General features: G+C 38.4%; 1 protein-coding gene across 1 annotated transcript in view; it reads left to right on the top strand.

The window, feature by feature from the left end:
* Positions 1-15,641, top strand: part of cenpi (centromere protein I) — a 100,477-nt gene that overhangs the window by 46,032 nt on the left and 38,804 nt on the right. Inside the window, exons 14-15 of the mRNA XM_063060812.1 lie at positions 5,520-5,629; positions 6,974-7,109. Of these exons, the coding sequence (XP_062916882.1) occupies positions 5,520-5,629; positions 6,974-7,109 (246 nt within the window). The remainder of the gene's footprint in view (positions 1-5,519; positions 5,630-6,973; positions 7,110-15,641) is intronic.

The following is a 15,641-nucleotide window of genomic DNA, read 5'->3' as shown; positions in this document are numbered from 1 at the left end:
GATAAAGCAGCCTTTTTGATCAGTACCTCATCCACCATCCTTAGCATAAATTGCCTCTGGTCAACTTTGATTGTAGTACTATCTGTAAAGTATATTGCAGCCACTAGTCTAGTCTACTCTGACAGTATTTCTGAAACCATAATTTCTCCCATGTCAGTTGCCAAACTAATCTGTATGCCATCCTGACTTGGAAACATATTTATTCATTTTTTACTTCCTGACACCAATGTAGTTCTTCACTTGTAGGACTGCAGCAGTTAAAAAAGCCTGTTCACTGCAAGTGCTTAGAGATGTGCTATAACTGCTCTTTTTCTTCTCCCCCCCCCCCCAAAACCATCTAAGTTCTAAAAAACAAATGAATACACTATTAGTCATAGTCATAATCATACTTTATTGATCCTGAGGGAAATTGGGTTTTGTTACAGTTGCACCAACCAAGAATAGAGTATAGATATAGCAATATAAAGCCATAATTAATTAATTAATTAATAATGTGTGAAATTATGCTAGGAAGTAAGTCCAGTACCAGCCTATTTGCTCAGGGTGTCTGACCCTCCAAGGGAGGAGTTGTAAAGTTTGATGGCCACAGGCAGGAATGACTTCCTATGACGCTCATTGTAAGTATTGTCTCTTAACAGCACAAAATGGAGACGATGAAGGTCATTTTAATGAGTATTTGTTTCCCTATTCTTGTTAACTATTTGACTCCCACACACTTCACACCCTGTTGATATTTTTCTCTTCCTTCATTTACATCTTCATTTACATATACAGTTGTGACGAGAATACACATAAATTAAGATGTTTGCTGGCCTGGGATAGCACCAGTGGCATCAGCAGTTGGTCTGCCACCTGTCCTCAGGGGAGGGAGAGATAAGGCACACAATGAAGCAGCATTTGGAGGTGTTAATGAAGGAGCCATCAGTCTGGGTATTGTCAAGAGCGGCTCCCCCTTTGAACCCTGAACTGTTTGAAGTGATGGACAGGCGATCTGCAGATGTGTAATGAAGGGACGGGAGAGAGAGCTGTCTAGAGCGACTCCCTCTTTGAACCCTGAACTGTTTGAAGTGATGGACATGCGATACCCCAGCAGGGGGATAAAAAGGGACAGGTTCGCTAAGGCAGGACACACACGACACCCGAGGTAACGAGACCCTGGAAGCGGTGCGCCTCTCACAAGTCGGTGGGAAGTACCGGGCCATAAATGCACAGGGTGGAAAGGTACGATCAGCGGGAACCCGGTGTGTGTCCACCCTCGCTTGGGTGCCGGGTTCACTGCAGAGGATCGACTGCATCTGGAGAAGGGGTCACAGTCGGTGACCTCAGGTGACATCACAAAGGACCCGCCCGAAAGCTGCTTGTGAGCAATATCGTAGGTCTGTGACTGGAAGCCGTGTCTGAATGATCAGTCGTTCTCGTTCTCTCTCTCCCTCCCCCAACATTGTCCATCACCATGGCAACGATTACTGCGAACTGAACTACTAAATTGGACTGAACTTTGTGTCACTTTGAAATTGGTCATTTATCCCTAGACAATAGAGCTTGATTGATCCTGTTATCTTAATTCTGTGCACATGTGTGTTTATCATTGCTGAACTGTTGCATTTATTATCCTTTCGATTACTGTGTTGCTTGTTTCTTTAATAAAACTTTCTTAGTTCTAGTAATCCAGACTCCAACTGAGTGATCCATTTCTGCTGGTTTGGCAACCCAGTTACGGGGTACGTAACACAGTAAACTGCTTTGCTTCATGCTGGTTGTCTATCCATTATTATTGTTTCTGTGTTCAGTGGATATCTCAGTAATGAGGCTGCTACTTCAGCCTTACTGTTCTGCTTTTATGTTAGCCGCCTTTTTCTGTTCCAAATTTTATTTTTGTCCTGTTTGTCTTTTACTATTATTGTGGGCAGTTCTTTTTTTTCTTCTAGGTTGTTGTATTGTTGGTATCTGTTATTATTTACCTTTAAATGGCTAGTCATTTGTTGATTTATACTTGTTATGCTATAGTTATCATCATTTGTTGCAGTTTGAGCAATTTCCAGCATCAGTGGTTAGTTAATTTCTGACAGGCCAGTGTTGTATGAAATGAGAACCTGAATCTATATCTTATTGAACTTGACCAGATTTGTGACTTGCAAAGACATGAATTCTCAAGAAATGCTGACAGAAATTTTCTGGCCTGCTGAAGAGCCTTTGATACTCCACTTTGTGCAGATATCGGTAACACTAATGGGAGAGCGTGCAAAGCAAGTGAGAGATGATTTTGGAGAAGGTGTAGAGGAATGGTTGAACAAATGACTTGTTGGAGTAGATGGTCAGGCAGGTGGTTTCATATTTACCTATGGTGTAGAGGCCATTTGGCCATCAAGTCAATGACAGCCTTCAGAACTATGCCAGTTCCATTAATCCTTTTTCCCATTTCTTTCTCTGTAAGCTATTCACTAACATGAACTCGACTCTGATTCTCATTGCCTCCCTACTCTGTCTACACCAGTCTCAGAGAACCTGGAACCTCCACATAGGCAGCACAGAGGTCAGGATCAGGCACAGGTTCCTGGAACTGTGAGGCAGCAGCACTGCCTGCTGCGCTAGTACTGTTGGTGGTAAATAGTTGATTTGGAGTGTTCAATGTTAATGGAAAAAGTTAAATATGGTGCCTTTATGAAGAAAGGTGGACTTCTTTGACTCTTAAGACAGCAGCCCAGATGGGTTAGTGTTCTTTCATACCACATTAGACTTCTCCATGCAATTAATATGTGCTTCAGTGTTCTTATGGACATCACAGGCTTCATAGAAATTGGAGCACATACCAAGTAGCGTCCTTGTGCCAATGCATCACATCCTTGGAATGACCAGTAACATATTTTCACCCAAAGCTTCAGCTGTGTTCTCAAAGCAATTCTCCAATCCTAAACATTTGGACAATATTGATGAGAAAAATCTGCAGATGCTGGAAATCCAAAGCAACAGACACAAAATGCTGGAGGGACTCTGCAGGCCAGGCAACGTCTATGGAAAATGTTGTTGAATCCAGAGCATCTCAAAAGTGTGCATACATTGTGTGCTATTTGGGAAGATTGAGTCCATAAAACTACTTCCTTCATGGCATCCTCAATCCCTCTTGTCTTCAAAGAAATTAAGCAATCTCACATTGTACTAAACAATATATCTTTGGTAAATGAGCTGAGTCATGGCATTGAGGATGTAGAAATTGGATGCTGTTGTGATGGTATATTTGTACTTGGAACTTTATTGAGAGATCAATGTGACATCAAGATTGTGAATTATCCTGTTTGATCTCGAAGGACCCAGAGAGATGGATGATGATGAACGGGGACTCATGGCATTGGCTGTGGTTGCAACATTGTCAATATGGTGTTTATATGGAATAGATTGATGCAGAAAATTTCTGTTCCATTAATTCTGGATGTAGGACGAATTATTAGACACTTTTTATATGATGGCAGAGCCTGAGAGTGGTTGTTTTAAGATTTGGGTATTGTCCCAATGTGTTTGGAGACTGACATGTTTTTCTGTTAATATACCCTTATGGCAGTAATTGGATGAGAACTAGCAGGAAGCTAATGAAGATCCTTAGGAGTTAGCTGTTATCATGCTGGAAGAAGAGAAGCCACTGCATGTAATCTTGTAACTGATTGAGAATGGAAGGCATTAACTGCGGTGCCATCTAGCTGGATATTGGCAGAAATGCATGGGAGGCTGTGATTTAGTTAATCTTCCGATATAATGTGATGGAAAGTTTTGCCACATTTAGTCCTGTGGGATTAATTTGTGACTTTGATTAAGAACTGTGGTAAGGCAAAATTTAGAATTAATACACATATTTAAACACCAAATTGTGTGAAAGACTAAACTTCACTTGGAAAGCAGCAACATGCTCAAGAATTGATCTTGAAAGCAGAGGGGGATGGGTGTTTTGTTCAATACTGAAGAAGCTGCCTCTCTTAGAGAACTCACTCAGATGTAAACAATATGAAGAAATATTCTATTTATCTCTCAAACAGTACTCAGATGTAAACAATATGAAGAAATATTTTCCTATTTATCTCTCAAACAGTAGAGGCACATATTATTTAGTCCTTCACTTTATAACATGGTTGTTGTATTTTCAATTCTAAGTGCAGAAGAAGTACTTTAGTTGCGTGTGTGAAGTTCTGAAGGAAATGTTGTATAAATAGAGATTTGTTCCAAATCAAATTCAAGCCTTTGTATAAAAAATTAGGCCTTTCATTCCAGGATGAAGGAGATGTCTTCCTTTTTTAAAGAAAGGGGCTTCCCTTCCTCCACCATCAACTCTGCTCTCAAACGCTTTTCTTCCATTTCACGCACATCTGCTCTCACCCCATCCTCCCACCACCCCACTAGGGATAGTGTTTCCCTTGTCCTCACCTACCACCCCACCACCCTCCGGGTCCAATATATAATTCTCCATAACTTCCACCACCTCCAACGGGATCCCACCACCAAGCACATCTTTCCCTTCCCCCCTCTTTCTGCTTTCGCGGGGATCGCTCCCTATGCGACTCCCTTGTCTATTCGTCCCCCCATCCCTTCCCACCGATCTCCCTTCCGGCACTTATCCTTGTATGCGAAACAAGTGCTACACCTGCCCTTACACTTCCTCTCTCACCACCATTCAGGGCCTCAGAGGTGAGGTGACACTTCACCTGTGAGTTGGCTGGTGTGATATACTGCGTCTGGTGCTCGCGGCGTTCTATATATTGGTGAGACCCGACGCAGACTGGGAGACCGTTTCACTGAACACCTATGCTCTGTCCGCAGGATCTCCCGGTGGCCACACATTTTAATTCCACATCCCATTCCCATTCTGATATGTCTATCCACGGTCTCCACTACTGTCAAGATGAACCCACACTCGGGTTGGAGGAACAACACCTTATATTCCGTCTGGGTAGCCTCCAACTTGATGGCATGAACATTGACTTCTCCAACTTCCGTTAATGCCCCACCTCCCCTTCTTACCCCATCCCTTATTTATTTATTTATTCCTTTTTCTCTCTCTCTCTGTCCCTCTCACAATAACTCCTTGCCTGCTCTCCATCTTCCTTTGGTGCTCCCCTCCCCCTTTTCTTTCTCCCTAGGCCTCCTGTCCCATGATCCTCTCCCTTCTCCAGCCTTTTATCCCTTTTGCCAATCAACTTTCCAGCTCTTGGCTTTATCCTTCCTTCTCCTGTCTTCTCCTTTCATTTCGGATCTCCCCCTCCCCCTCCCCCTTTCAAATCTCTTACTATCTCTTCTTTCAGTTCGTCCTGATGAAGGATCTCGGCCCAAAACATCGACTGTGCTTCTTCCTATGGATTCTGTCTGGCCTGCTGCGTTCCACCAGCATTTTGTGTGTGTTGCTTAAATTTCCAGCATTTTTGTATAAATGTTACTTTTTCATTTTGACAGGGGTAGGAGAATGGGATTCCAATTTGTATAAATTAAAAGCATGTTATTTCTTGATTTCTCATCTTGCCCGCTATATTTCTGTACAGTGCAGTGTGATTGAGAGCATCACCAACCTACTGGCAAACTGGCTGACCTGGTACTCTTTGTATGTGACAGAGATGGATAGAGAGTCTCCCAGTGATTCAGAGAGTCCTCTGTAAGTATCAGTAAGTAAGTTCCAGAGGAAACGATTGTTTGCCTTGTCCTATGAACACTACAACTTTAGGCATTTTTTTTGGTACTTTTGTTTACATTATTAATTACTTACCTGGTGGCTGTAAATTGTATAATGTTTAGCAAAACCAATAAAATTTGTACAATGTGAGGTGATAGTTTGCTTATCTTGGGCAGGAAGACAGGAGAATTGTTGAAATTAGTGTCTGCAATCCTGCATTAGAGAAGGAAAAAATACCAACACTGCCCTATTATAGAACATACAACAGTATAGTACAGATACAGGCACATGATTTCTCTGCTGATCATGATGCCAATTTAAAATAAATGCATCTCGTTCTCCATCCCCTGCCTGCTCATGTAACAGTCTAAAGGCCTCTTTAATATTACTAGTGTAACTGATTTTGCCATCTCCCTTGGATGCATGTTGTGAAATTGTATCAGAAATCACTTGCTGATAACGAACTAAAACAAGAAGCTGCCAAGAGAAAGGGCTACGTGGAGTGAAGAGGAATCTACATAACTTGTCATGTATATCTGGATTATCATTGTTACCATATTTTTCCTTTGTTTACTTTTATCAGGATGTAAGGTGACAGCTAGCTTGCTGCAAGGTTTTGTACTGAGAGAAATAAAAACAGAACTTGAGCTGTATGTAGTAGCTATTGTGTAGCTTGTAATTGCAGCCAAAATGTGACTGTTTAGGCTTCTGTCATGTCCTTCTTGTAGGCCACAGTATCTCTTACCACCACAGGTAATGTTAGAGGTCTGATTGCTTGCTTAATTCTAACTACCATTCATAGTTCATTCGAATGAATTTGGTTCAAAGGATTGTTTAACGCAACATTTAACTGGCACTGGATGTATTAATTTGAATTGTGAATGGTACAGTACATTAAATAATTTCCCTCTTATTATGTTTTGTAGCTTGATCTGCATGCAAGATTTGAATTATTGCTTATTCATGTTTCATTCATTGTGCATTTACAAAAATTGGTTAAACATATATTAAGTATGTATGTTTTGGAAAGTTTATTAAATTCATTATTGCTTTGAATAATTAAGCATCTGTAATTAAGAGAAGAAAGGCCTCTTCTAAGTTAGGTATCAAGAACCTTTAGGCCAGAGATGATGATTCTTACAATGATACCTGATGGGGAAACATGTTTTCAGTGGCTTAAATTGGGACACTTGGTTCAAAACCAAGAAATATTGTTCAAAGTAAATTTCCAGACATCTTTTTAGCTCTACCTAAACGTGTTTGCTTTGAGATAAATTGATTTACTATCCACACTAAATGGCTTTATTAATATGTTTGTGCTTTCAGGAGCTCCTTCCTTTCTGGATTAATGAATTCTGTGGTTGATCTTGTGGAATTTAGTGCAAGAATGTTTACGGTATCGCTACAGCTAGAAGCTTGCAACAGTCTGTTGTTGCACTTCATCCTCAACTTCTATGAGATGGTGAGCAAAACCTGTGATCAGAAAAAAAAAAATTCTGCATTTAGGTTATTGATAAATGAAGTACAATTTGAGTGGTGAAAAATACATAATTTGGGAGGGGCTTTGGGGTTCTAACATTTAACTGTCATTCATTCTTTGGGCCATTCCTTTGTTTTCGTGGATGTTTGCGAAGAAAAAGAATTTCAGTATGCATATTGTATACATTTCTCTGACACTGAATATACCTATTGATCTATTACCTGGAATCTCTGTAGATTCTTTAATCAATTTATCTTCCTTTTTCCTCTGTCACCAGCAATTATTCTGAAATATAGGCTATAGATATAAGAAACATGAAAAAGACAATTTTTATAATAGGTCATCAACTTGAAATAGTGACATTTTTCCTCTCTCCATTGATGTTCCCTGACCTCGTGAGCTTTCCAACATTCCCAGGCTGAACTGAATAGTAAGTCCTTCTTTCCTTCAACTAAACGATCAAAAACAGAGACAAATTTAAAGTAATTGTGAGAATGATTCAAGTGGAGATGGTTGAACTTTGTCTCTGCACTGAAGTTAGAAACCATAGAAAAACTACAGCACAGAAACAGGCCTTTTGGCCCTTCTTGGCTGTGCCGAACTATTTTCTGCCTAGTCCCACTGACCCGCACACGGACCATATCCCTCCATACACCTCCCATCCATGTATCTGTCCAATTTATTCTTAAATGTTAAAAAAAGAACCCGCATTTACCACCTCGTCTGGCAGGTCACTCCATACTCCCACCACTCTCTGTGTGAAGAAGCCCCCCCCTAATGTTCCCTTTAAACTTTTCCCCCCTCACACTTAACCCATGTCCTCTGGTTTTTTTCTCCCCTTGCCTCAGTGGAAAAAGCCTGCTTGCATTCACTCTATCTATACCCATCATAATTTTATATACCTCTATCAAATCTCCCCTCATTCTTCTACGCTCCAGGGAATAAAGTCCTAACCTATTCAACCTTTCTCTGTAACTGAGTTTCTCAAGTCCCGGCAACACACTTGTAAAACTTCTCTGCACTCTCTCAACCTTATTAATAACCTTACTGTAATTTGGTGACCAAAACTGAACACAATACTCCAGATTCAGCCTCACCAATGCCTTATACAACCTCATCATAACATTCCAGCTCTTATACTCAATACTTTGATTAATAAAGGCCAATGTACCAAAAGCTCTCTTTACGACCCTATCTACCTGTGAGGCCACTTTTAGGGAATTTTGTATCTGTATTCCCAGATCCCTCTTCTACTGCACTCCTCAGTGCCTTACCATTTACCCTGTATGTTCTACCTTCGTTTGTCCTTCCAAAATGCAATACCTCACACTTGTCTGTATTAAACTCCATCTGCCATTTTTCTTTCTTTCTTTTTAAATCTTTTTATTGAGTAAGTATACAAAAAAGGTAAGCCATATAAACATTAATACAATGTTAAAGTATAATAAAATTCCAAAAGATAACAATACCAAAAAGAAAATACTACAAACAATGTAATTTAAGCATAAGAAACCAAGATAACATAATAGTATACTAGATTTTATATATATCAATGGAAAAAAAGAAAAAAAAAAACCCCCAAAAAAAACCCACCGTGCAACTAACTAAAAGCAAAGCAAAGCAATGGGCTAACTTGAAACCAAACAGAGTTAAACTTAAAATCACGTCCTCAATCCCGACCTCCATTAAAACAGTGAAAAAAAAACAAGAAGGGTAAATATTACATTAAATGAAAATATCGAATAAAAGGTCCCCAAATCTGTTCAAATTTAAATGAAGAATCATAAAGGTTACTTCTAATTTTCTCCAGATTCAAACATAAAATCGTCTGAGAAAACCAAAAAAAGGTAGTTGGAGCATTAAGCTCTTTCCAATGTTGTAAAATACATCTTTTCGCCATTAAAGTAAGAAATGCAATCATTCTACGGGCTGAAGGGGAAAGATTACTAGAAATTTTAGGTAGTCCAAAGATAGCAGTAGTAGGGTGAGGAGAGATATCTATATTTAATACCTTAGAAATAATATTGAAAATATCTCTCCAAAAAGTTTCCAAAGTAGGGCAAGACCAAAACATATGAGTTAAAGAGGCTATCTGCCCCGAACATCTATCACAGAAAGGATTAATATGCGAGTAAAAACGCGCTAACTTATCTTTGGACATATGTGCTCTATGCACCACTTTAAATTGAATTAGGGAATGTTTAGCACAAATAGAGGAAGTATTAACTAATTGTAAAATCTGCCCCCAATCATCCACAGAAATGGTAAGCCCCAATTCCTGTTCCCAATCTACCCTAATCTTATCAAATGGAGCTTTCCTGAGTTTCATAATAATATTATAAATCATAGCCGATGCACCTTTCTGACATGGATTAAGGTTAATTATCGAATCTAAAATATATATAGGAGGAAGCATTGGAAAGGAAGGAAGTATAGTACTTAGAAAATTTCTAACTTGTAAATATCTAAAAAAATGTATTCTTGATAGGTTATATTTATTAGATAATTGTTCAAAAGACATAAGGGAACCATCTAAAAATAAATCCAAAAACCGTAAAATACCCTTAGTCTTCCAAGTTTGAAAAGCGCGATCCGTAAAAGAGGGAGGAAAAAATATGTTACCTAAAATAGGAATCGCTAACCCGAATTGATTAAGATCAAAAAATTTTCTGAATTGAAACCAAATACGCAAAGCATATTTAACGATCGGGTTAGAGACCTGCTTAAGGCGTTTCGAATCAAAAGGAAGAGATGAACCTAAAATAGAACCAAGTGTATAACCCTGAACAGATTGTAATTCCAATGCTACCCATTTAGGAATAGATAGTATATCCCGGTCAAGTAACCAAAATTTCATATGTCGAATATTAATAGCCCAATAATAAAATCTAAAGTTAGGTAATGCTAAACCTCCATCTCTCTTAGCTTTCTGTAAATGTATTTTACCCAGTCTCGGATTCTTATTCTGCCAAATAAATGAAGAAATTTTAGAGTCGACTTTATCAAAAAAAGATTTAGGAACGAAAATTGGTAATGCCTGAAACACATATAAAAATTTTGGCAAAAAAAACATCTTAACTGCATTAATACGACCAATCAAAGTTAAATATAAAGGAAACCATTTAGATGAAAGTTGAGTAATATGGTCTATTAATGGTAAAAAGTTAGTCTTAAATAAATCTTTATGTTTACAAGTAATTTTAATCCCAAGATATGAAAGGTAATTATTAATCAATTTAAATGGAAATTTATAATATAAGGGAAGATGTTTATTAATCGGAAAAAGTTCACTCTTACTAAGATTTAATTTATAACCTGAGAAAAGACCAAATTGTGCTAATAACTCTAAAACAGCAGAAATAGATCTCTCAGGATTAGAAATATATAAAAGTAAATCATCAGCATAGAGTGATAATTTATGGGACTTTAATCCCCGAGTTATCCCAGTAATATTTGAAGATTCTCGAATAGCAATTGCAAGAGGTTCTAATGCAATATCAAATAATAGGGGACTAAGAGGACAGCCTTGTCGAGTACCACGAAAGAGAGGAAAAAAAGGTGAGTTTAAAGAGTTAGTACGAACCGAGGCTACAGGGGAGTGATATAACAGTTTAATCCAGGATATAAATTTCAGGCTAAAATTAAACATTTCAAGCACCTTAAATAAGTAAGGCCATTCTACTCTATCAAAAGCTTTCTCGGCATCTAAAGAAATAACACACTCAGGAACATTTTGTGAGGGAGTATAAACGATATTTAACAATGTACGAATATTATAAAAAGAGTAACGACCTTTAATAAAACCCGTTTGGTCTTCCGAAATAATAGAAGGAAGTACTTTTTCTAGTCTATTTGCTAATAACTTAGAAAAAACTTTAGAATCAACATTTAATAAAGATATTGGTCTATAAGATGCACATTGAGCAGGGTCTTTATCCTTCTTTAGTATTAAAGAAATTGATGCTCTATTAAAAGATTCCGGAAGGTTACCAAGTTTCAAAGAAGCCTCAAAAACCTTATAGAGCCAAGGAATCAATAAAGAAGCAAAACATTTATAAAATTCAACGGTAAACCCATCAGGGCCAGGAGCTTTCCCCAGATTCATAGAAAAAATAACATTCTTAATCTCATCCATTGTAATGGAAGTATCTAATAAAGAAGACATATCCTGTGAAATCTGAGGAAAGTCTAACTTATCTAAAAAATCATTCATATATTTAGAATCTCGAGGAGACTCTGATTGATATAAAGAAGAATAAAAATCACAAAAGGTTTGATTAATCCCCACATGATCCAATATCAATCGATCATTTTGGTTATAAATCTGATTGATTTGAGATTTAACATAATTAGATTTCAATTGATTAGCCAGCAGCTTGCCAATTTTATCACTGTGAACATAAAAATCACTTCTTGTTTTCTTTAATTGGTTTACAATCGAGGACGAGAGTAGTAAACTGTGTTCCATTTGAAGTTCAGTTCTTTGTTTGTATAGCTCCTCAGAAGGAGCCATAACATATTTCTTATCAATTTCTTTAATCTTGTCCACAATAGCCATCTCCTCCTGCTTCTGTTTCTTCCTCAAAGCAACGGAATACGAAATAATCTGACCCCGAATATAGGCTTTAAAAGTGTCCCAAAGAGTGTTAACCGAAATATCTTCTGTATGGTTAATTATAAAAAAAAGCTCAATCTGTTCATTCATAAAATTAACAAAGTCCGAGTCCTGAAGCAACAGCGAATTAAAACGCCATTGTCTATTGTTTGGTATATTGGCCATAATTTTAATAGAAAGCTTAAGTGGAGCATGATCCGAAATGGTTATAGAATCATAATCACATTTAATCACTGAAGGAATGAGATGAGAATCAATAAAAAAATAATCAATTCTTGAATAGGAATGATGAACATGTGAAAAAAAGGAAAAATCTTTTTCCTGAGGATGCAGAAAACGCCAAATATCCGTCGACCCAGAATCAGAAAGGAAAAAATTAATCAAATTTGCAGATTTATTAGGTAAAGTCCGTAAAGGAGCCGAACGGTCCAAAGCTGGAGATAAACAGGTATTAAGATCTCCGCCCCAAATCAATGAAAACTCGTTCAAATTCGGAAACTGATCAAACAATGATTTATAAAATTCCGGACAATCCATATTAGGAGCATAAACATTAACCAAAACTACTTTTTTATTAAATAGTAAACCACTAACCAATAAAAATCTACCATTCGGATCAGAGATAATATCCTGTTGTATAAAAGTAACTGAGGAATCTATAAAAATAGAGACGCCTCGAATCTTAGCATTGGAGTTCGAATGAAATTGTTGTCCCTTCCAGAATTTGAAAAAACGTAGTCTGTCCCCCCTCCGTACATGGGTCTCTTGTAAAAATAAAATTTGTGCTTTAAGTCTCCGGAACACTTTAAAAACTTTTTTTCTTTTAATAGGATGATTAAGACCATTAGTATTCCAGGAGACAAAATTAATAATAGACTCCATAAATCCTAAAGTCAACCCACGACAAGGAGGATTGACAATAGGCGCGACCCACAAACCCGGAGAGGAAACAGAACATACAAAAGATACCGGGGAAAAGGACGCAACCAGTACTTCAATAATGTATATAGCCCAAAGAAAAACAAACTAAAACGTGAAGCCCCTCCCACCACCCCCCAGCCCAAGACCCCAAGGCAAAATCTAAAGCAGACCCGCCAGAAAGAAGCAAGCGCTAAAACTACCCCCATGACTTCCGGTATACGCTCCCTAAAAAAAAGGTATAAATATGAAAAGGATCAGCTAATTGTAAAACAGTAAAAAAATAAGTAAAAAAAAGTTAACTCAATTAGAATACACACAGAACAGAACAAAAGCCGGAAAATATATATTAAAAAAAAAACCACAATAAACCTCAAACTCATGAATAGACACAGCAACAAAAAAAAATAGGATTATTAACATAAAGTGATTATAAAAAGCAAAACAGAATAAAATTTAAACAAAAACTACAAAATTTAAGGCCGCACAGGAAATACGTAAGATGACAAAAGGGAAGTAACCACCCAGAATCCCCTGGGGAAAGAAAGAAATGACGCAGTTAAAAAGAAAGTTTAGTAGCCATATTAAGAAATCGAAAGTAAACTTTTCTGCCCAAATAGGGCACAGAAAAGTTAAAACCAACCAATTCACAGCCTCCGATCGACGGAGAAAATTAAAAAGAAAGCAATTAAGATGTTGGAGATGAAAGTTGATCCAGATAACTCTGGGCATCCGATGGAGAATCAAAAAAACGAAGGGCTCCATCTGCCATGCGAATCCTTAGACGTGCAGGGTACAGCAGCGCTGGTCTTAAATCCATCTTATAGAATTCCGACATCACGGATCTGTAACGGACCCGTTGGTCCCAGATTGGTTTACTGAAATCTTCCACGAATCGGAACTTAAGATCCGAAAAATCAATGAAACCTTTAGATCGAGCGAATCGAAACAGTCTCTCCTTGTCTTGAAAGTAATGAAAACGTAAGATAACATGCCTAGGTCTATCTGACCTAGACGAGTATGATGGGATTCTGTGAACACGATCCAGTAGCGGTGGTTGGTCAGGAAATACAGTAGGGAATGCATCTTTTAAAAGTTGGGAGAAATATTTCATGGGGTTGTTACCTTCAGGGGCTTCCCTCACGCCAATCATTCGTAAATTCTGCCGTCGCATTCTAGATTCCAAGTCAGAGTTTTTAAAAGTCAAAAAGTCAAGTTTCTTCTTCATTACATTAATTGTTTCTTCGATTTTCCCCATCTTAAGCTCACTTTGTTGCGCGAATTTTTGAAGATCAGATATAGCCGACTGATGTTCCGCAATACATGTTTGCATCTTATCAATTAAATCGGCAATTTTCTGGAAATTAGTTGAGATTTCCGTATGAATCAGGTCTTTAACAGGGCCTGCATCTGCCATTTTTCAGCCCATTTTTCCAGCTGGTCCAAGTCCCTCTGCAGGCTCTGAAAACCTTCCTCACTGTCCACTACACCTCCAATCTTTGTATCAGCAAATTTGCTGATCCAATTTACCACATTATCATCCAGATCATTGATATAGATGACAAATAACATTGGACCCAGCACTGATCCCTGTGGCACACCACTAGTCACAGGCCTCCACTCTGAGAAGCAATTCTCTACTACCACTCTTTGGCTTCTTCCATTGAGCCAATGTCTAATCCAATTTACCACCTCTCCATATATACCTAGCGACTGAATTTTCCAAACTAACCTCCCATGCGGGACCTTGTCAAAGGCCTTACTGAAGTCCATGTAGACAACATCCACTGCCTTCCCTTCATCCACTTTCCTGGTAACCTCCTCGAAAAACTCCAATAGGTTGGTCAAACATAACCTACCATGCACAAAGCCATGTTGACTCTCCCTAATAAGTCCCTGTCTATCCAAATGCTTGTAGATTCTGTCTCTTAGTACTCCCTCCAATAACTTACCCACTACCGACGTCAAACTTACAGGCCTATAATTTCCCGGATTACTTTTCGATCCTTTTTTAAACAACGGAACAACATGAGCTACTCTCCAATCCTCTGGCACCTCACCCGTAGACACCAACATTTTAAATATATCTGCCAGGGCCCCTGCAATTTCAACACTAATCTCCTTCGAGGTCTGAGGGAATACCCTGTCAGGTCCTGGGGATTTATCCACTTTAATTTGTCTCAAGATAGCAAGCACCTCCTCCTCTTCAACCTGTACAGTTTCCATGATCTCACTACTTGTTTCCCTTAATTCCATAGACTTCATGCCAGTTTCCTTAGTAAATACAGACGCAAAAAACCCATTAAGATCTCCCCCATTTCCTTTGGTGCCGCACATAGCCAACCACTCTGATCTTCAAGAGGACCAATTTTATCCCTTACAATCTTTTTACTCTTAATATACCTGTAAAAGCTCTTTGGATTATCCTTCACTTTGACTGCCAAGGCAACCTCATGTCTTCTTTTAGCCCTCCTGATTTCTTTCTTAAGTACTTTCTTGCACTTTTTATACTCCTCAAGCACCTTATTTACTCCCTGTTTCCTATACATGTCATACAACTCTCTCCTCTTCTTTATCAGAGTAGCAATATCCCTTGAGAACCAAGGTTCCTTATTCCTATTCACTTTGCTTTTAATCCTGACAGGAACATACAAGCTCTTCACTCTCAAAATTTCTCCTTTGAAGGCTTCCCACTTACCAATCACATCCTTGCCAGAGAACAACCTGTCCCAATCCACGCTTTTTAGATCTTTTCTCATTTTTTCAAATTTGGCCTTCTTCCAGTTCAGAACCTCAACCCTAGGACCAGATCTATCCTTGTCCATGATCAAGTTGAAACTAATGGCGTTATGATCACTGGAACCAAAGTGCTCCCCTACGCACACTTACGTCACTCGTCCTAACTCATTTCCTAACAGGAGATCCAATATTGCATCCCCTTTAGTTGGTACCTCTATATATTGATTTAGAAAACTTTCCTG

This window comes from Mobula hypostoma, chromosome 10 (genome assembly GCF_963921235.1).
Source record: "Mobula hypostoma chromosome 10, sMobHyp1.1, whole genome shotgun sequence".
NCBI lineage: Eukaryota > Metazoa > Chordata > Chondrichthyes > Myliobatiformes > Myliobatidae > Mobula > Mobula hypostoma.
This window is presented reverse-complemented; position numbering and strand designations above follow the sequence as displayed.